This window comes from Grus americana, chromosome 7 (assembly GCF_028858705.1).
Source record: "Grus americana isolate bGruAme1 chromosome 7, bGruAme1.mat, whole genome shotgun sequence".
NCBI classification, from domain to species: Eukaryota; Metazoa; Chordata; class Aves; order Gruiformes; family Gruidae; genus Grus; species Grus americana.
This window is the reverse complement of record NC_072858.1, coordinates 17,021,610-17,042,403: the sequence shown is the minus strand read 5'-3', so window position 1 is coordinate 17,042,403 and position 20,794 is coordinate 17,021,610. Positions and strand designations below refer to the sequence as shown.

The 20,794-nt window shown below is 36.3% G+C and overlaps 1 protein-coding gene across 4 annotated transcripts in view; it reads right to left on the bottom strand.

Moving 5' to 3' along the window:
* Window positions 1-591: 591 nt before the first annotated feature.
* Window positions 592-20,794, bottom strand: part of ADGRA1 (adhesion G protein-coupled receptor A1) — a 286,895-nt gene continuing 266,692 nt past the window's right edge. For all 4 annotated transcript variants that reach the window (XM_054831561.1, XM_054831562.1, XM_054831565.1 and 1 more), the window contains 2 exons: window positions 7,786-7,881; window positions 592-4,607 (listed from right to left, as the gene is read on the bottom strand). In XM_054831561.1, coding sequence (XP_054687536.1) covers window positions 3,386-4,607; window positions 7,786-7,881 — 1,318 coding nt within the window. In that variant the 3' untranslated portion in view covers window positions 592-3,385. The remainder of the gene's footprint in view (window positions 4,608-7,785; window positions 7,882-20,794) is intronic.

Here is a 20,794-nt window from a genome sequence, read left to right as displayed (position 1 = left end):
GCAAAAATGTATGCTTTATTTTTACACCGAAGCTCTTTATGTGAGGCTGGGTAGGAATTCTTGTAAACGGTCTATGTGACTTAAGATGGAGTCACTTACATGAGCTGAAATTTGGTCATGAAAACTGGAATTTCTATATGCAGAGAAGAACACTACAGCATCAGAGCATATTTTTATCCTGGTAGTACTGTAATGACAACCCTTCAGATTTCTGCTGATTGCATCATTCTCCCAAAATTATCTTTTTGGATGAAATTTCTCTTGCTTAATCTCAGACAGAAAGTGAGCAGTAAAAATCTATTCAGTCATTTTTATGTCAGCAATGAATCACCAAAACTAATCCTGACTTTGAAACGTTACATGTGTATGTCCATGAGGAATTTACTAGGACAATATATCTCTTATACTCCAGTTATTTCATTGACTTTATTTTTATAGGAAAGAAAATCAGGTAAAGTAGTAATGGTTCACTGACTATAATTGACCAAAACCCCACAATAAAACAAAGACAGACTCCCAAAGCGTTGAAATTATCTCATTTATCTTAAGGAAAAAAAAGTCAAAAGCACAAAAAGCATTTTGGTCAAATTTGATGTTACAAAACATTTTTATATTTATTTAATATCATGTTCTCCTACTCTGTAGTTATACCGTATATTTTCTGAAAAAATAATATGCAGATTATTGCATAACACATCTTTTCCAAATTAGCCCAGAAATATTCACTAAATTAATTTTTTAACACACTAAGAAAAGTGTTTTAATATTTTACGTTTAAATTCCAGAGAGGTTTATCACATAAGATATTCTGTGGAAAGCAGCACCTATTTACTTCTTTGTAAGCCATTATGAAGATGGAACTGGCCTCTCAGTCAAAATAACAGAGGTGATTAAAACACAAGCTGAATAAAGCAGCTCACCGAGTGGGTTCTTGCAGAGTGAGTATTTCACTTGGCTGTGTGTGTGGAATATTTTGCATAATGGTCTACAGACCTCCTAGGATTTTGCTATTACAGAATATACATATACATAGTGCTGAGACACAGAGAAGTGGTATTTCACATTATGTCTATGCTTGCTTAGGGCTCACTGTCTATGTGGAATGAGTAAAAGTAGTATTAAAAGAAAATAATTATTAAACAGAAAATATTTCGTTATGCAAACAAAGAAAAATACTGTATTTTAGTTTAGAGACAGTTCAAGCATATACAGCATATACATAATAAAGCTCAGGCATTTCTTTTTTGTTTTGTATTAGCTAAAGAAGCAGTCATGAAATTGTTGTATATTGGCTTAAAACTTGACAACCACCTAGTGCATTCTTCTCGCTCACCTTTTAAAAATACACAATCTGAGATGGATACATTGCACTGCTGGAGTTTACAATATATATTTCAAATTTACAAAAATACAGAAAAACAAGATTTCTTGCACTCAGATACTGAGCATTAACCCTTTGAGTACTAATTCCCACCTGCAACACTGCAGAACACATTCATCTGACTTACATGTTTTTATAACATTCTAACAATTATAATTGTCATCTTTATGTACACTATTAGGAAATGCATTCCCTTATATTAAAACAAACAAACAAAAAAGGTAGAGACTAATAAGCTCCTAATAACAGAAGAACAATGGGCTGAAGTATGTGAAGATTTCTGCAACATATACACAGAGAATCGCAGACTGATGATCTCAAGGGAATTTTCTATTTCCTCTGTGCAAGGTAGCAATTACATAAGCCTGTGTTAAGACATGACAGCACACTTTCTCACGTGGCCGTACAGAATTGTGCTTTTTCTCTTATTTATGGATGCACTGCTCACTTTCCACTGTAGACAGTTTTCTCGCAGCCCTATGCTCCTATTCACTTTCTGCGATCCACTATTCTTCTGCACCCTTCCTATTTGAAAAAAGTGGTTTTATTTCATACAGGGTAATTATGATGCAGTTCTGTACTGTGAGTTGATGCTTTGTGTCCAGATGTTCATGGAAACATGAAAAAATTTCTTGCCAAGAGCCTTGTTAATAGAGAATGGTGCTGACCCTGGAATGCCCTACAATTCAGCAGAAATCGTGAACATAAAGAACTTTTCTGAAGGTCAAATTTGCATTAAAGGATGAAGACAATCTGGAATTTGCTAGGGGAGGAAATGGGTTTTCAGAAAGCAAGTGGAGAAATTAATAGATGGACTCTAAGAAGGTGTGGTTTTGGAAAATGACTGAACTTGCTCTTTCCTGACAACCCTGGACTACATTGATCATGTAACTAAATAGACAATATCATATATACAGTGTCTCTGAACTAGAATAAGCTACTTTAAGAAAATAACTGTAGTCCTCAAAGAGTTAATGATAAAACTGCTCTACCTTAACAGATGTGGAAAGGTTATCGTGAAACAGCTTACAGATTTGTTCAAAAGGCATACTTTACAAAGAAGTGTAAAACTTGTTGAGACAATTGCTATTACACCGCACAGTGTCACATACAATGAGTAGTGCATGCTCTGTAAAGACATTAGAGTGGTCCCTTATCAAAGCTATCATATAACCTTATACAAAGGATTGTGCCACTTAAACTAGTGCAGAGTGATTTTTTTTTCTGTAGATTTATAATGCTCTAGATTAATAACAATAGGGTTTTTCACAGCCTTGTACAACACTTTTTTTTTTTGTTCTTTTTTTAACACATGTAACACTAGAAAACAGCAAATGGTATATCCTGACATATGTCATGCAAAATACAACCAATACAGCACCATAGATGTAACAGAGACATTACCTAGCACTTCTCTCCAACAAGAAAAAGGACAGAACAGAGACTGTACATTACACGACTTTACAGGCCATATGCTACAGAAGATCTTTAGAGGCAGTATCACTTTTGTAGATCTAAAAAGCTGTAATTTTATAAAATCCTGTTTATCATTTCTACCATAGTCACTTCTGATTAAAATCCATGGCACAGTAATAATATTTTGCTACAAAAATAAATAAGTAAAAGTTTAAGATGCTGATATGTGTATAAAAAGTGTCTGAAGTTACTACAGAACAAAAGTGAAAACAATGAATGAAAATGATGTATTTCTAAAGAAAAATTGTTCTGCGTAACAAAAGGATATTGCCTCTCATATTCAATTGTCTAGACTTCATTTTCTAATTATCTTTCAGAATAATTTTATAACTTTCTTTTAAAAATAACTTCACTTTAAAACTGTCATTATCTCTCTCTCTTAGACTCTTATTAAGAAAATTGAAATAAAGATGGAAAAGCTGTACAATTTACTGATGAGCTACACAAATATGTCATCTCATTTAGTTTGGAATAAAAGCAAAGATAACAATGATTTAGGGGAAAAACCACATTATGACGGCCCATGAACTACACAGTAGTTTCATTTTTCCAAGGGCCAGTTTTGATATTTCCTGTACTATCTGAGCTGTATATCATGGCTTCATGCACGTTTCCCTTGAGAATTCCGTTGTGATTCGTCGTATTGAATGGCAATGACTGTGTCCGTGGGTGCATTTCAAAATGAGCTGGATGGTGCACAGTGTCACTTTCTGGCATTTTAGCACAACTATATATTACAGTACTTGCGTCGCTACTTTCGGGCTGGTTGACAGTAGGATATGGATCGCTTTTTGAGCAGCAGGCCCGCCTGTGACCTGACTGGCTATCATGCGTACTGTGGGGGCTGTCTGTATGCGAGCTGTGGATGCTGCCATCGATACTTGAAGGAATATGATAGGCGTATTCTCTTTCACCTGCAGACCTATGCCGACTGAAATAACGTGGCTTAGTTCTGCTTTTCAGACATCTATGAATGTGCATGTTGGGTCTGAAGGTTCCCTCGTTGTGGACATGAATGTGAGCTTCATCATCAAGTAGCTGATCACAGTGCATTTTCGCACAACATGGTGTCACAGGCGAAAGGCAGTTAACGTGATTTTGAACTGCTTGTAGGTTAGTAAGTTTGCAGTGGCTAGCCGCTGGGTGATTAAACACAGCTGATTTGTTGGGACATGGTGATTCCTGAAGACAAGGTGCATGAACTTGAGTGTCACCATTCACATTAACCTTTGGGCGCACATTAACTTGGACTGAATAGGTGTTTCTTCTAGATGGGCAACAGGACCACCAGCAATGCCAGACATCATCTCGCTTTGCACAGTGATGGATCAGGATGAAAAGGCCCAAGGTCACACAGAAGGCTCCGTAAAGACAGCTAAATATCATATCCAAGAAATGACCTTGAGATACTGCAAGTGCTCCAAAGGTCCAAGTGGCAGTAAACAGGAACAGAGTGAATGCTGCGGCTCGAAGCTGAGCCTTAAATGAATGCTCATTTTCCAATAAGGAAGAAGAAATCATGGAGCAGGTTGCCTGGGGAACGGACACAGAGTCTGTAATATGACCATGGCCCACCTCAGTACTTGGCATTCTCTGCGGATCTTCTGTCTTTTCCTTCAACTCATACTTGCGTTCAGGATGGCGCTTCAGTTGCACGTACGTGCAGAGAAAGTAAACACAAGTGACTAGCACAATGAATGCTACCGGCCCATAAAAAGCACCAAGACTAGGCTCCCATGCCATCCAGCAACTGAAAACAACAAAAAAAGGAGAGTCAAGAACGTTTTATAGCCCACATTAGATGTGATGAACAACTGACTGATGTGAAACTGGGCTTTCTAACTTACATGACCCAACAGTGTCTCAGAAGTTTGGGAATTTTTGTTGTGGAGAAAGGGAGTGTGTCTTTAATATCAATTAAGCTGAGGCATCACTTTCATATTTTTAATAGAATAAAATGTCTTGTATAATTTACAGGATATTAAAGCTGAAAATTTCCAAGAAATGTAGGTCAGTTTAAAATCTAGAATTGCAGTCAAGTATAAGACCATTTATGTCAACCCTTTTTTTCTATTAAAAATGTCAGTGCTAATACTTTGATTAAAAAGCAAATGAGGCATAGTTTATACAATCTGTGTGAGCAATAGAAATGTACAATTTCAATGGTTTGTATCAATGAACATTGATATAAACTCTTAAGCCTGAGGATTGTTCTTACAGAATTTTATTGTTGCTAAAGTAGAGAACAGTCTGAGTGATAAGGAGGCCAAAAAAAGACTTCCAGTTTAACACTCACCGCTTTCTGCAGTGAACGGACCAAATAAAATATATGCCACCTCTGAATTCTGCACTGTTTCTGAAATTCCTGGGAGTTAATTTACAGCAATTTGAATGTCCTCAGAAAAATTAAGGAAATTATACTGGAAGCATGGATCATTATTTGCTAGGCTTTAAATAATATAAACATAACCATTTTAGAGTAGCTTAAAGTAGTTCACAGGCCAGTATGAGCTGAATATGCCTCAGTCAGCTGCATAATTTAGTAGCAGTCTAACAGGACTGTCCTGAGGATTAATGATCTAATCAAATAAACATGCGGTAAGAAAACACTTCTGGCTAATGAAATCCCAGATGGAAACTGGGAGAACGTGGGTCAGGGGGAGAAGGAATATTTCCCTAGTTTTTACTTTTCTCTATGATCTACTTTTAGCCATGGTTACAGACAGGGAACTGAGCTGGTGGTATAAACTAGTACAGCTGTTATTAGGTTCTCATAGTCTAAATATTGCATGGATTGCTGGAAAGAGGCATAAGTTACTTTCCTTATCTGTTGGACTGGGACAAGAAGTAATGGGCTTAAACTGCAGCAAGAAAATTTTATTAGATTTTTCAAAAGTTTCCTAGCTGTTAGGACAATTAGGACAATAAGCTGTTGGAATAAAGTGCGGTCTATCCATTCTTGGACCATTTAAAGCACCTCAGATAAACAACTGTCAGGAATGGTTTGGATATAGCTAATTTCCCACTGGGTCAGAAAGACAGACCAGGTGATCTGTCATGATCCATTCCACCTCTAAAAGTGACACTGTGTGACACTTCATACTCATTTAGGCGTGTGTGATTGGTTGCAGTCCTTCCAATACAGCAAGGAACCTTCTGATATCACATTCTTGTCAAGCCAGGAATCATCCACAACTTACTATAAAAAGGACAGAATGAATTCTTCTCCCATGCTGAGAACCTCTCAGCTAAAAACAGGCAGTCCCACTGGGTATTTATCACAAGAAACTGCAGAATAACTACTTTAAATTTTTAAGATCTGAACCTTAAACAAAAACATGCACACATTTTTAAATGAACTTAGAGACACTCCAAGGAGTATATATTTTGCTGTCAGACATGCACATGAAAAGATTCCCTGAAAGATATTTGTGAAAAGACAGGTAAGTTACCACCTATATTTAATTGGATAAGCAGAGAGCACAAAGCTACATGAATACTTGAAGTACATTTGAATGCTGCATATTTCATGCAAAGTGGAGAACGGAATGCTCCCCAGTGGAACAGTCCCTTGGGATGCTGTTATTTCAAGTGGAATCTCATTGTGAATCATTTAAAAAAATCAGTTCCGTAAAAAAAAAAGTTCAAGTTTGTGCATTTACTATACTAATACTATTAAAAATGAATAAGGCATATAACTCACTTGAATTAGAAGCTGTCTTTTTACCCAGTCTTATAACCATTCCTCACCTGTGCCTTGTTTTCTGTACAGACTGTGGTACCAGGTATTGATTGGCTATGATTAACATGATTAAAAAAGTATAACCTCTGTAACTGTGCCAAAATGAAAAACGTCCCACATTTATGAACATAAATAATTTTAATATATTAAAAGTCTTTCAATATACTGTTGATTACAAGTGATTGTCTAATTGGATAAGTTTGAATAAACATATGAATATGAGTTGGGCCCTTGGCAGAGCAAACAGTTAGCCATGGTATGTACTAATTTATTACCAGAATTTAAATTTCAATTACCTATAAAAACACCTTTAAGGAGCCAAATGCTCACTTACAAACCATTCTCCTTTGTTTCCACTTTTCTTACCCAGAACATAACTAGTTTCAAATGTATTACAGTAGGTGCTCAAAGCAGTAACTAAGAGTGACGTCCCCCAGAGTACTAGTGCTGGCAGAGTACTAATATATCCATTAGCGTGCCAGTCATTGCCATGCTGATCTTTTACACAGAATGTATTTAACTTTGCAGTCTGATTCACTTTCTGCTACACTATTATGGAAAGACTTTTTGTACTTTATTGATATCTCAGGTTTCATGCCAAGAATTAATAACAATGTGGTGCCTTGTGGAGGTATACTGAACACTAACACACTACTACATGAGAGGGCTATGTCAGGATTGCAAGACAGTGTGACTGGAACATTTCCAGGTGCTGAAAATCCAAAATAATTGGTTTTCAAGGGAGGGATGGGGGTGGAGGAGGTGGGGGAAGGATTTTAACTTGTCCTTTTCTCACATAATTATTTGTAAATTACTTTAACTAAGTCACCTGAAGGATATCAATTCAAGGTAGATAATGAATTGGAAGTATTTAATTAATTAGTAGCTCCAGTAAATATGCTAACCAATAGAGATTTTTCATATCCTTTCACTTATTCAGATGTAAATGAAGAGTAATTCTGTAAATGAAAAGTGATTCTATTGACAGTAATGGAGTCAAATTGGTAGAGATGAAGCAGCAAGACCCAGATTAAGACATTGCTCTTTCATAGCTATTATTTAATAAAATTTCATAACAAATGTCATCCCAAATGGCATGTCTGTACCCTTTATGAAGCCAGTTACATTTAACTGCATAAGAAAAAGAATATGTTTTCCTTAAAATTTTATAATAGTTTCTACTTACTATGGTGCATTGCCTTCAATTCCATAATTATTGATATTGGTTGCTGCTGTAATTCCACATATAATGAAAGGAACTCCACCACTAATCAGGTAAAATCTGTTGAGACATAATAACTGATATTTTAATTTGCCTGACTTGTAGTCAAATACTGCTTTTTAAATAATTGTACCTTCTTGAAGTATTTTGAGTATACAATATTGCTAAAACATTAAACGTTCCTAAAACCAGAAAAGCAAAGAATGAAGTATTGTCACAATAAACACTGTACTTTATGAAGCAAAGAGCAGAAAGCTTAATATTTACATGGACCCACTTTTAACAATCTCTTGACTTATGTCTTTAGTAAATGTAGTTATTATTGCAGTCATATGAAGAACAAAACCTTGTCTAATAAAAGAACCTACATCCCAAATAAAGTTACTCCACTCACCTAGATATTTATAATTAATAGTTATTAAATTTGTAAGCATGAAAAATTAAAAATATTCAGACAAAGCAGCTGTATTCACTTTAACCTGAAAATGTTCCCAGGGAAGTTCAGTGAAACCACAGAAACGTTTTCCTAACTCCTGGATGACAAAAGAAACAGTTCGGCAAAGAGAAAAGGGGCAGTCTGCTTGGCAAAATGGCTGTTTTATTGTTGTTTTTTTTTTGTTTGGTTGGGGTTTTTTTGTTTGTTTGGTTTTTTTTGTTTTTGTTTTTTTTTTTTTTTTCTGCACAGAGGAGCAATCTGGAGAAATGAGGAGGATTAAATATCCCTTTGCATATATCACGCTTTTCTTCACTCATTCAATACCCAGTGTTGCAAATGCATTAAAATGTGATGGCCTCTAAGACTTCAGCAAGATCTCATAAATATCCAAGAAGAGTGTTAACCTAAGCGTTAATGTTTCTGTAAAGACTTGTATTCTAAGACTGAAAGCACATAGTTTCACAACTCTTTAACTGGTTAAATGCCATTGAACTACTTGGAAGCAGCAGTCATTCCAATGTATGATCATTAGGCTACACTGAAGTCCTAGGGATGTCTCACTGAAGTTGGCATCCTGCATGCCTATGTCCAAATTCAGCAAAATAAACCATCATCACATTTTCCATTTATATAAGCAAAACACAAAATTATGCATGGAGCACAGCACTTCCACCGCTGCGTTCTCTGAGGTGGAGAGCATCGGCCCTGGTGCATGTGAGGCTACAGCTGGAAGGAATGCTGCTCAGTGACAAAAGGGAAAATCTTCCACCACACCTAGAAGCTCAGCTGGTTCTCTGAACATCCTGACTCATTTCCTGGTTTAACCAATGCTCTTCTGGCAGTAGACAAAATTAGTTTCTTTTCAAGCCACTCCTCTAGTGTGGGAAACACTATGCAGGGATACAGACACTTCCCAGTCACTGCTATTATGTTGTCCATCAGGGCTGAAAGGAACCTAATAACGTGTGGAACACGTTCTGACCAGAATCTGGCCACTAGTTTTCTATAATGTGTTATAAATATTGGGAAAATTCACAGTCATTGCAAGGCAGGATTTTTACAGAAACAGAGTTAAGTAAGATTAAATAAATCAGCATTTAAATCAAATGTAGAATTAGTGCTAAAATTTCTTAACCTCTCTCTCTTCCCCACCTCCTTCCAAAGCAGAATTAGAGGCCAGGGTCAGAAAATTTCATGTTAACATTTACAGTCAATCTTTGTCCTAATGGTCTGAGCTGTAAACAGAGCAGAGAAAATCATCCATCACATTCATCAGAAAGCCCTTCAGATTTTACAACTTCAAAGTCATTAAGCAGATATTTTTTCTTCAAACTTGGCTTATTCTGTAGAGCTCCATAAATTCCAATGAACAAGCTGCCTCCTTACAAAATCCATTCATTCACTGCCATTTAATGATTGTACATATCTTTTGACTTGAGCATGTTGAATAAGCTAAGTTAATAGCTTATTATTATTTTTAACAAAGACGTGTTCAATGACATTTTTGAAATTCAGGAAATGACTAGGGTAAGCAATGAGGCATAGAAAAGTTAATCCCAATTTATATAAGAAATAGTAAGGAGCAGGAAAATAGGAACACAGAAGCAAGTATAGGAAACTGCACTTCAAACTCATCTGAAGTGATTACACCATAGAATTTACCTACAATGCAACCTACAATTTCATTTTTTGCAGTGCCACCACTTTTTACAGATTGGATACATACATTTAAATCATATCCTTATCTAAAGTCTCAGACAAGCCAGTATTTGGGTGTTAGATAATCTACTTCATATTTCACACTTTCAGCAGCTGCTGAACACTACAACAGTAGCATCAGATGTTCTGGAAGCACTTAGCTGCACAGAGCTTCACAAATGGGGCAAAATCTAGCCAAATTCCTGTCCTGGCTCATTGCTAAGAGAAAGAAAATACATTCTAGAAGTGACATAAGGTGAAGTCAAATGGTTTCAGTGTACCTGAGGTGCACTGTACTGATATCCAGCACAGCACACTGCCTGCCCTGTCTCATGGGGAAAAAAAAAAGTAAAATAGCAAATAGACATGACAGTGTAATCAAATGTTTCTTCAATGGTGGGTTTGGGATTCTTGAAGGGTGAAGTGAAAAAAAGTCTGTCACATAGAAGAAAAATCAGCAAGAGAGGAATGAGATTAAAATAGAATGAACAGAAAATATAATCAAAGAATTGGAAATTAAATTGTAAGAGCAGGAGTGCATAGTCTTGCCCATTTGCATGAGCTCATGGATACCTTAAACAATAAATGAAGAAGAAAAGACCACAATGGAAAGTCATCAAAGAGAAGAAATATTGTTCAAGAAAATCCATATACAGGTTAGTTGTGAGGAAGTACACTTAAAATTAAGAAATTTACACCAGTCTTTCCAAACATTAGTTTCTATGCAATCATTACTTTTTTATCAATTTCTTCTTTTTCACCCAGATGAGATGACTAGGACAATTAATTTTGAAGAAAAAGCTGAAGTAGAATTCATAGGGCATGAATAAAAAGTGAAGAAAATGCAGATAATAAATAGTTATGCTTCATACCTGTAGAAAAACTTTTACCTAAGGGAAACAAGTTGCTTTATAACATTAATTAATTTAGCCTTACAGCCCCGTGTGGTCGATAAACATTATTATCCCTATTGTACAGATGAGAAAACAAGCAAGGAGAGATTAAGTGTTCAAAGCCACACAGAAAGTCTGTTTCAGAATGAGACTTCTTAATTCCCATCCTATGTTTAAACACAAGGCACCTCTCTATTACTATAAATGAAGGGACTGGGCAAATCATGGCACCCATGTCTCCAAGCCCAAGAAACACGATTGCATCTCTCTGAGTTCAAGCAGGAGCAAGAGGAACATAATCTGCCTGTTACTCCCTGCAAAGCCTGACTTGTGAAGGAGGAGCCGTGTGCGCTGCTCCCTGTGCAGCCCTAGTACAAACATCCACTGGTATTTCATACAGCGCTGCCTGGGCATGTAACAGAGGAGATTTTCCAGACCAGTCAGATTGGTCCGAGCGTAAGGGCTGTAACTGGAGGGATGCTGGGTTCTGCCGCTTTTGCTGCTGCAGCCAACTTTTGGTGTCTTTCAGACATACAAGAACAAAAGGAAGGGGCGATGCTCCTGTCCCGCAATGCTCATTCACAGAACAATATAATAAAGCAGTGTCGGAAGGATGAACCTCGTAGATTGAGCAAGTACATGCTTTTCAACCATCTTTGCCCCCCTGCCCCCCAAGTATATTTTCTTATTTTGAAAATAATGATCAATCTTTTTCTTACCCTGTTTGCCTAACTCATATTTACTACTTCCTCTCATGACTTCCTTTTGGTTTTAAAACTTTAAAGGTCTACATCCTTTGGTTCAGTAACCAGCTTTTGTCTTCCAATTACCTTTTCTACTTCCAAGTTAATTTTCTAATTTTTCTCATTACGTCAGCAGGCTGTCTCCTCTTCACAAAAGGACATACAGTAACTCAGGATGCAGAGCCAATTTCATCTACTTGTGTTACTCTTCTACCATTCAAGAACGCAAACAGTGATACTCAGGCTACCGGTAACGAAACTCTGTATGCAGCAGTAAGACGACAGAAGAACCCTGTTCTGACAGATGTGACTGTTATGACAGAGCCAGCTAGCACAGGGGGTTTGGCTGTAGTCAAGATAGCCCTGTATGCAAATCTTTAAAGACTAGAACACCACAGGGAGGAAATTAAAACTTTTTTTCAGCTAAAATTTGATCTTGACAAGCAGTTAATTTAGATAATATTTTAAAATTGTTTTACAGGGAAAACTGTAAACTATCTGTGGGATGATTTGGGGCTTTGAAGCAATTGCCAAGCTGTTGCTTCAATAGCCCTTGGGAAGAGTTTTTAAAATTTGTACATTGCTGCTGCTGGCCACCCAGGGATGTCCTGATGAGTCCTAGCAGGCTTTCACATCAGCATACATTTATTTACTGAAGCTCATTCTATCACATCTTCACTAATATTGTTATCCAAGCTAATTAGATTAAAGGTAGCCTGGTAGGCCTCAGTATGCTGCACTCGCACCTCTTAGCTGCAGTGTAGGCAACACTTACGGCCTGAAAACCAGGCTATGCAGACACGCTCAAATGATGTGCACTCATTTGTGGGGGGAGGAGTCATACTCATTGAACATTAGAGGGAACCCCTAAGTTCCTGCTGCAGCTGCCTGAGACCAGTAAGTACAATATTTTTTATTACGTGCACCGACATAAACACAAAAAAAACCCAACAGAGCAGCAGACACTGCTTGAGGTGATGTCCCTATGCTGACATCGTGGCATACTGTTTTCCAGCTTCCTTTCAGCAAGAACTTCTCTTGTAAGGCAAACCCTACCACAAAATACTGGGAGCTACATAGCCTATCTGATAGAAACAGGATAATGTCAGCAAGAGTGACTGCAATAGCCTGCAGGCAGCATCCATTCTGCTAACTTAACACACAGTATATTCTTCTAAGTTTATTTCCATAAATATCACTCAGTAAGTCAGCAAGTAAAAGGAGAGTTCTACCCAGTGATGAATTTCTTGCTTGAGTGTCTGGCTATTCTCTAGCCCAAAATTGTTTCCAGATTAAGAACTTTGGCTCTGGAATGACTTCTTCCAAAAAGGACCAGACCTTGGCTTTGTGGGTGTAATGCAAGACTGATTTGAAGTTTTTTTTTCTGCAGAGGTTGGCAGAATTGTGATGGATCAGGAAGTGATTTAATAGCTGCAAATAGTCTTTATTGCAAATGTTACTTGATTAAAATGTTTGTACACTTAAAAGTATTCCTCTCTGCATGCGCAAGTCTAGAAAGGTATATGTTAGATATATAAAGATACCAGTGAAACATTATTTTCTTTCCTTTTCCTCAGTACAAAAAAAAAAAAAAAGATTCATCTATTTAGCTCTACTTACTTCTAGGGCACAGTTTACACAGGAAGATATGTCAATCTATTAGCCACTTGCAAAATAAACATGAAAATAAAAGAGGAGTCACAGCAAGATGACTTTCCCCTTTATTTTTCCTTGAGCTGGGATTTGATTTTAACGTCTTTGTGAAAATAATCCGTATAGAAAATGGTCATTAACTTCTGAGCTAACCAGATGCCACAGTTCAAGTACCCGGCAGGCAGGCAGACAGATAAGTAGCTGCTCTGTAGAAAGCTGAATTCATGAGCCCGATTTTCAAATTATTCTTCCTGAATTTTTCATGCATCACATCATTTCATGGTCCTTTTTCCTGAGAATTCTGATAAAATAAAGACTTTGTAGAAATGATGGGATTTTGAAAATACACTTTTCATTTAAGGAAAAAAAAAAGTAATGTTGAATCTTATTCCCAGATGGTCTTGACTTATGAATATATTTACAAATACCATGTTAATTTTGCTTCACGGCCTGGCTGACAAGAAATAGCCCGTATTTCTTAAGTGCTTTTTCCTTATCTGCAAAGTAGAATATAAACATGGAGAATACACACACACACACACACACACAAATAAAAACAATCAACTAATAATGCTAAAATAAACTTTATTATTGCAAGTCAAACTTTAAAAGGTAAATAACAGCAGAATTAAGTTGTGTGAAAACTCTGTTTAGCACCTTTATGTGGCAATATTGTTATTCTTTTTAACTGCCTGTTCACAGTCCTTTTTTTTTTTCTTCCCATAAGACATTTCACTCATTCAGCACAGAAGAAACAAAGATCACTGGACAGGTAGTTATTAATTTTTATGTATATCCCTTCTTTATAGATCTTATTGCAAATTAAAAGCTTCACAAACATTAATTAATTAATCTTTATAACATCCATGTGAGAATATGTATAATCTTCTCCATTTAGAGGCAGGGAATAAAACACAGAGAGATGAATGACAAAACCATTAAGAAAAGTCTCTGCAGATTTGTTTGCTCAACTTAAGATGCCCAGGCCTCCATTTGACAAAAGTAGGCTCTATTTTTTTATTAAAATTGGCCATGAGATAGGAGTTTAAATACTTTGCTGGATCTGCACTTAGAGACTCATAATATGGGAACCTGGGCAATAAAGCGGGAGAACGTTAGTCAGTGTCAGAAGATATGAAACCTCACCTATCAAACAGCTTCAAAACCAGTTGCCTTTCTCATGCGAGCCCACTGCACTAGATATTCATGCTGAGCTTCTCTTCCTTTCTGTCCATGTCAGGTGATGTCTCACGCACAGCCAGTTAGGTAGTGTGAGAGTTTAGGCCCTGCTAGCGGAGGAGACCAGGAGGACGTGCTGAAGCTATTTCTGTTCAACTTCCTTGGTTAACACCCTTCATGGCTAATGTAGCCATTATATCTACTTTGGTATTTTGCAGATGAAAAGGAATTTACAGGTTGGCAGTACAGTTGCAGTTTGCTTTACCATGACCCTGTAAGACAGTCTGAGTGAGCAGAAAGGACAGAGAAACAAAAATGTCTATACAAAAAAAAAATTAAAAAAAAATTCAAGAACTCAAAAAAATGTTTAGACAAAATTCAGAAGAGTTTCATTTACATAGATAACTGTATTGTCTCTTGGTGAGCTAGACCAACTTGAAGAGCCATTGTATCTAAGAGGCAACAGAGATTTTGCCTCCCCCCCCCCCCCATTTTATTGGATAATGTCTTGGGGGCTGTTGGAAATCAGAGAGAGAGATGATTCTTACAGTGCATTCCACGCTGCAGTTTAGCTGTATTGACTTCTACTCCTGCTCAGGTCTTAATGAATAAATAACTTAAATCTAGGTAAGGAGGTACTCATGCTGAACTTACTTCTGAAGGAAAGTGGTAAGTATAATATTAAGCAGCATATTGATGAGAAAGAAAATATATTTATTAGTATTTCTTAAAGAATCTATCTATATTTAAAAATGTTTAAAAAGAACATGGAGCTCATAAAGAGAAAACTGTTTATGTTAATGCTTGGAGAGAAATAATCGGAGGAGAAATAATACTCACGCTTTGAGTATTTTCTATTTACACAATCATATTATCCCTAGGGAACACAACAGGCCTTTCAATTCTGTTTCCACAGTTAATTTCTAGTAGTAAAATGGCTGATACTCTTGTTCACAGAAATTCATTGCTACCTCATTTTTCCAGGCATTTGACTACTCTGGCGTAGAGCTGTTAGCTGAAATTATTTTGCAGTTCCAGCCTACTGAATCAAACACAACTGCTTCACCAAGCACTGCAGTACACCTTTAGAAAGTCAATTACCATCAAGATGTCCTTCTGCCTTTCAAAGGGGAGAAAAGAACCATTAACCTATCAACCCTCATCAAGACAAGAAATTCTGATAACAGCCTATATATGACAATGCCATTTTATATAATATGAAAGTGAAATGAAAAGTAAAGCATGCAAAGATAGTGATAATAAGTGCTGTACCCTTATATTGTCACATATTTAATACTCGATTCACATTATATTAGTATCAATGTTTTATGACTGTCAGTAGAATCACCTTGAATTTTAAATAGAAAATGTGGATTTCTTTGGTTTTACTTGAAGTAATAATTCATTAAGCCTACCAAAAAGGAACTAAATGAAATGACTTGCAGGAGGGAATATATTTTAATTTGGATCAATTGTGAAAGTCACTGACAGGGGGTTCTGGTCTATGTTCTCCTATGACTAAATTTTGAAATCATATTTTTAAAAAGGAGTTTATGTCAATCCCATATTTTATTATGGCAGTCACCAGCACAACTCCCTGAATCCCCCTGTGTTTCATGCATTGTTGAGTTTGACATTTACTTGCTTTGTAGGCAACTTTTTTTTTTTTGTCAAGAAGAATGCTTTTTCTTCTACAGTAATTTTTTAAAATATCAAACAGACCAGTCAAGTCCTTGTTTTGTAATTTTTACATCACATGAAAATACACTATTTTCAACTTTCACAGGAGGAGAACCTTTGGAGAGTTTATTCAAAGGTTATTTATTCACTACTTGCTGTATTTTTTGTTTTAGATATGAAATCTATTTGTTGTATTAAAAGAGATATTCTGAGACATTTTTTATTATGAGCTATATCACCAAGTTAGAGCTGAGTAATTTTGATTGCATGAGTTTCACAGGTAATATGTGAAATTGTCCATTTTCTAGAGAATAATCTCTTAGTTTTATTTTCTGTTAAGTTATTTTGCTGTACATGCACAGAATGATTCAGAAGATATTCATGACCAAGCAATCAATGTCATGAAGATAGGGACTTTACTGGCACACCCAGGTGGCTTGTTCTTAGATTTACTCAGCTGAGCATTCAAGACAGATGAGTGCAAACAATGAAAAGAGAATACAGGAGCTCCTGGGAAATAGCTCTAGGGAGGACACATTAATTCTTTTCTCCTAAATTCACGCCTTCTTTTCCTTTTTCTTTTATATAAATCAATGATCTTATATGAAGGGCAAGATCTTTGCCCACAGTACCAGAGGGAGCTTAAATTGTTTAGAAGAAAGAGAAAAATACGAGAAATTCTTCAGAGATGTGAATTTCCACAAAAACTATATTGCTAATTTGCACATTTTTGTTGCAAGCCTTGTATCTTTTGATGCAATATTAAGCCCCTGTTTCAGAGGGCAGGTGATAAAGAATCTCAGCTTTCTCTACTGAACTATGTGGACACAGAAAGAACTGTAATCTGATTTCCTACAGATTTTGCTCCATGATTGTGTTTGGTGTCTAAAAAGGTGCAAGGTCCTCTTGAGATCTTTCCCATAGTTGTGCTATCTCTCTTTTGTTTCAGCCTTCCCTTTCGTTGAGATATTTATCTTTGTTATTCACCTGCTTACCTAGTCACCTGAAACTCACAGAAGCTTAATGATCTCCATCCCTCCCAGGTTGACTAGCCCAGTTATTAGACAGGGAAAGTCTCAACAACAGTCATCACATACTTAAAGAAATTGCTTCTTTAAGAAGATCATAATATAAATAAGAATAAATTTCCATTTTTCCATGACAGATTATAGGCAAAATGTGAAAAATGTGAACAGTAATGGTTCAAAAAGTAGCAGAGAAGCAGGAATCTTAAATTCAGTTTTCAAAAACTGTCCTGTTTAGACTAATACCACAATTTTTACTTTAGTTTACTGTTTCTTGAATGATGAATGTTAGTGTTACTACTTACAGAGAGAAAACAGTAGCAAGAAAGCACAGCTCCATCAAGCTAAAAGCATTTTTATCTCTTTTATTGGCCCTGAAACATTTCAAACATCTTATAAAGCCTGTTTGATTGATACAGGCCATTAAAATAATGTGTTTAGGAAATTTAATGTTGCCCCGTGAAATCTGCCATTTCTCAAAAAAAAAAAAAAAAAAGCCTTTCTTCAATGAAAATTAAAATTACAGCTTCACACATAATTGTACGTAAAACTGCTGAATGCATCAGCTGGTGTTGTCACATAACAGTGATTGGGTGGTTACTGTTACACAGAGTACTCTCAGAAATACTTTAAAATTATACATGTTCTGGCCACCGTGTAACATACATATTTTTAATATTTAATAGATTCATATTTAATATATTCATATGTCCTTATAAAATGCTTTCTTATGAAGTTTACAGAGCAATGGTAAATTTAATCTCTTTGCCTAGATTTGTTCAGCATATCCTACGTATATTCTTAAATGATATCCACCCACAATACTCAAGACATATTTTTACTGTGTATAGATAATATATGGAGGCAACCATATTGGCTTTTAAGTATTGGCTTTTAAAACTTCAAAGTATTAAAGCATTCTTACTGTTTCTGAGGATTCTGCCAATAAGGTAATAACCCCCCCACCTCTACAACATTGTTAAGGATTAGGTGCTACATCCCCAAAATTAAACAGAGTTCGTGTTTCAGGCTTCTGCATCTCTGGTTTTACAATTATGTGCTAATCACAATTTACTTCTACCTTCCATCTATTTAGGTAATTGGTTTTATTTTCAACTGCATGTATCTAAAATCTAATCACATAGCTAGAGCAAGATGTATCCTCAGGCAAAGTGAGAGAACAAACAGTCTTGTTTAAGACATGAAGAAACCACACACTAAATAAAAATAATATCATTTTGATTATTAAATCTTCTTGGTCTATGAGAAGTATTCAGTCACAAACCCAGAGGGCCATTTAAAAATTGAAAAGCTTTTCCATGGAAGATCCATGGAAACCACAAACCCCTTTCTGTTGAATCTTCCTGCTACGAAGCTTTTGTCATTGACAAACCAAACCCCACATTTTTAGAGAAAAGATGAAACAGTTTCCTGAAAGGAATTGTTTCTGATGTGAAAAGCATAGAAGCAGGGTTTGAATTCCTCTAATGTCCATATTCAGTTCACGGTAAAGGAAGGGACCGTGTGCTGTATTTTGGTTCCCATTTCAAAATACTTCAATTAATTTTTCTGAATATTTCTAATATTTTTAGGGTTTGCTACAGGTCATGAGTTAAGGAAAATTAGTACCTCAAACATCAAAGACATGATTTTCATTCACACAGAATACTGCTTTCAATCATATAGAAAACCATTCTGAAACATTTTCAGGTGAAGTCAGTGCAAGGCATAGATGTTAATAAACACACCCTAAATGACTTGACACATATTGACTCTAAAGGCACTACATTTTCTTTATTTACAAAGACTGCACAATGAAAAATCTAAAAAAAAGTATTATGTGTAAGGTGTCTGTATAAGTTAAACATGAGGCCTTTTCTTTTTTTCTATTTCTACCCTCACATTGTCTTTGTTCACAAATACTGGCTGAGAAAAAATAGCTCAGTACTTATACAGAGCAGCAGAACAGAGTGCCTGCCTCAAGAATTAAATTGCACTCCACAAAGACTAGAGTTACTGAAAATTTATGCACCAGAAATTTAAAATGGGAAGCTGCAAAATATAGCTCAGGTAAAAAGTATTAAGATGAAACATTTCATTTTTTTTCCAACCAGATTTTTTTCTGAATATCTATTACCTAATCACTTCTAATATTCTAATATTGACTTTAATTTCCTTTTCAGAAGAAGACGACATATAAAAAATGTTGTCATCTGCCATGAATGATAATTCAGTTTTACATCTGGCCATATTTGGAACATGTACCTATATATAGTATATGCATCCACTACTTACACCTCAACAGACTCATGCAGAAAGAAAATATTAGAAAACCAAAACCTATTAATTTGATTAATTGTGAATAACTACTCTCCTTGACTTGGTAATTTGATGGTATTCCAAGATTTTTAAAAGCACATTTTATTACTTCCTGTCGTTTTTCACTTAGGAATCCTTAGTAACAGCAGCTTCATTTTCATGTATTTCAACACTGTAGTATATTCCTCAGTTTTGCTATTTGAAAGAAAGCTGCATTTCCTTTTTTTTCATGGCTTAAGCATTAGCTGGACCAAGTAATTTTAAACCCATGTAGCAATGATTAATGTATTTGGTTATTTTTCTAGAACAATAACCAACAGTCTTCACATCAATGAATACATCACATTTTTATTAGGGCATAACAAAGTTCCCTACCTTTTTAATGCTACACACATTGACTGGTCAGTGTACACTGACCAAGGTGAGCGAAAAACTACTGTTCATAACAACATGCCCTGAGGCAAGAAACAATTTCAAATTTACTTTGGTTCAGTGAACTATGAGTTATTTGGTACAGTGAACTATTATACAAAGTGAACCTGCTCCTTTAAGTGATAAGTGAGAGAAAAGCATCTGTGAATACTCAGTAATCAGGTGCCTGGACTCTTATGTGATGGGGAAGAGAGATTCTCTTTCTTTGAATTAGATGATTAAGGGTCGGCCATCACACCTGAGTGCTGCAAGCACTGGATATTCAGTATTCTGGTATTAGCACAAATGGTACTAATTACCTTATGAGCTAAGGATACTCGCAATTTGCAGAGATGGAAAATCACAACTTTCTTTTATTCTTATTTCTGCAGTTTTTTAGAAATTTGTTAAAACTCTGGAAAGGCTGAAATAGTCGGGACTAGGGAATCAGAGTCCTCATGGACTGTGGCAGAATCATAGAATGGTTAGGGTTGGAAGGGACCTTAAAGATCATCTAGTTCCAACCCCCCTGCTGCGGGCAGGGACACCCTCCACTAGACCACATTGCCCAAAGCCTCATCCAACCTGGTCTTAAACACTTCCAGGGATGGGGCCTCCACAACCTCTCTGGGCAACCTGTTCCAGTGCCTCACCACTCTAACAGTAAAGAATCTCTTGCTAACGTCTAGTCTAAATGGACCCTCCTTCAGCTTAAACCCATTACCCCTTGTCCTGTCACTACACTCCCTGATAAACAGTCCCTCACCATCTTTCCTGTAGGCCCCTTCAGGTACTGGTAAGCCGCAATTAGATCTCCCCGGAGCCGCCGTCTCTGCAGGCTGAACAACCCTAACTCTCTCAGCCTGTCCTTATAGGAGAGGTGCTCCATCCCTCCAGTCAGCTTCGTGGCCCTCCTCTGGACTCACTCCCCACCAC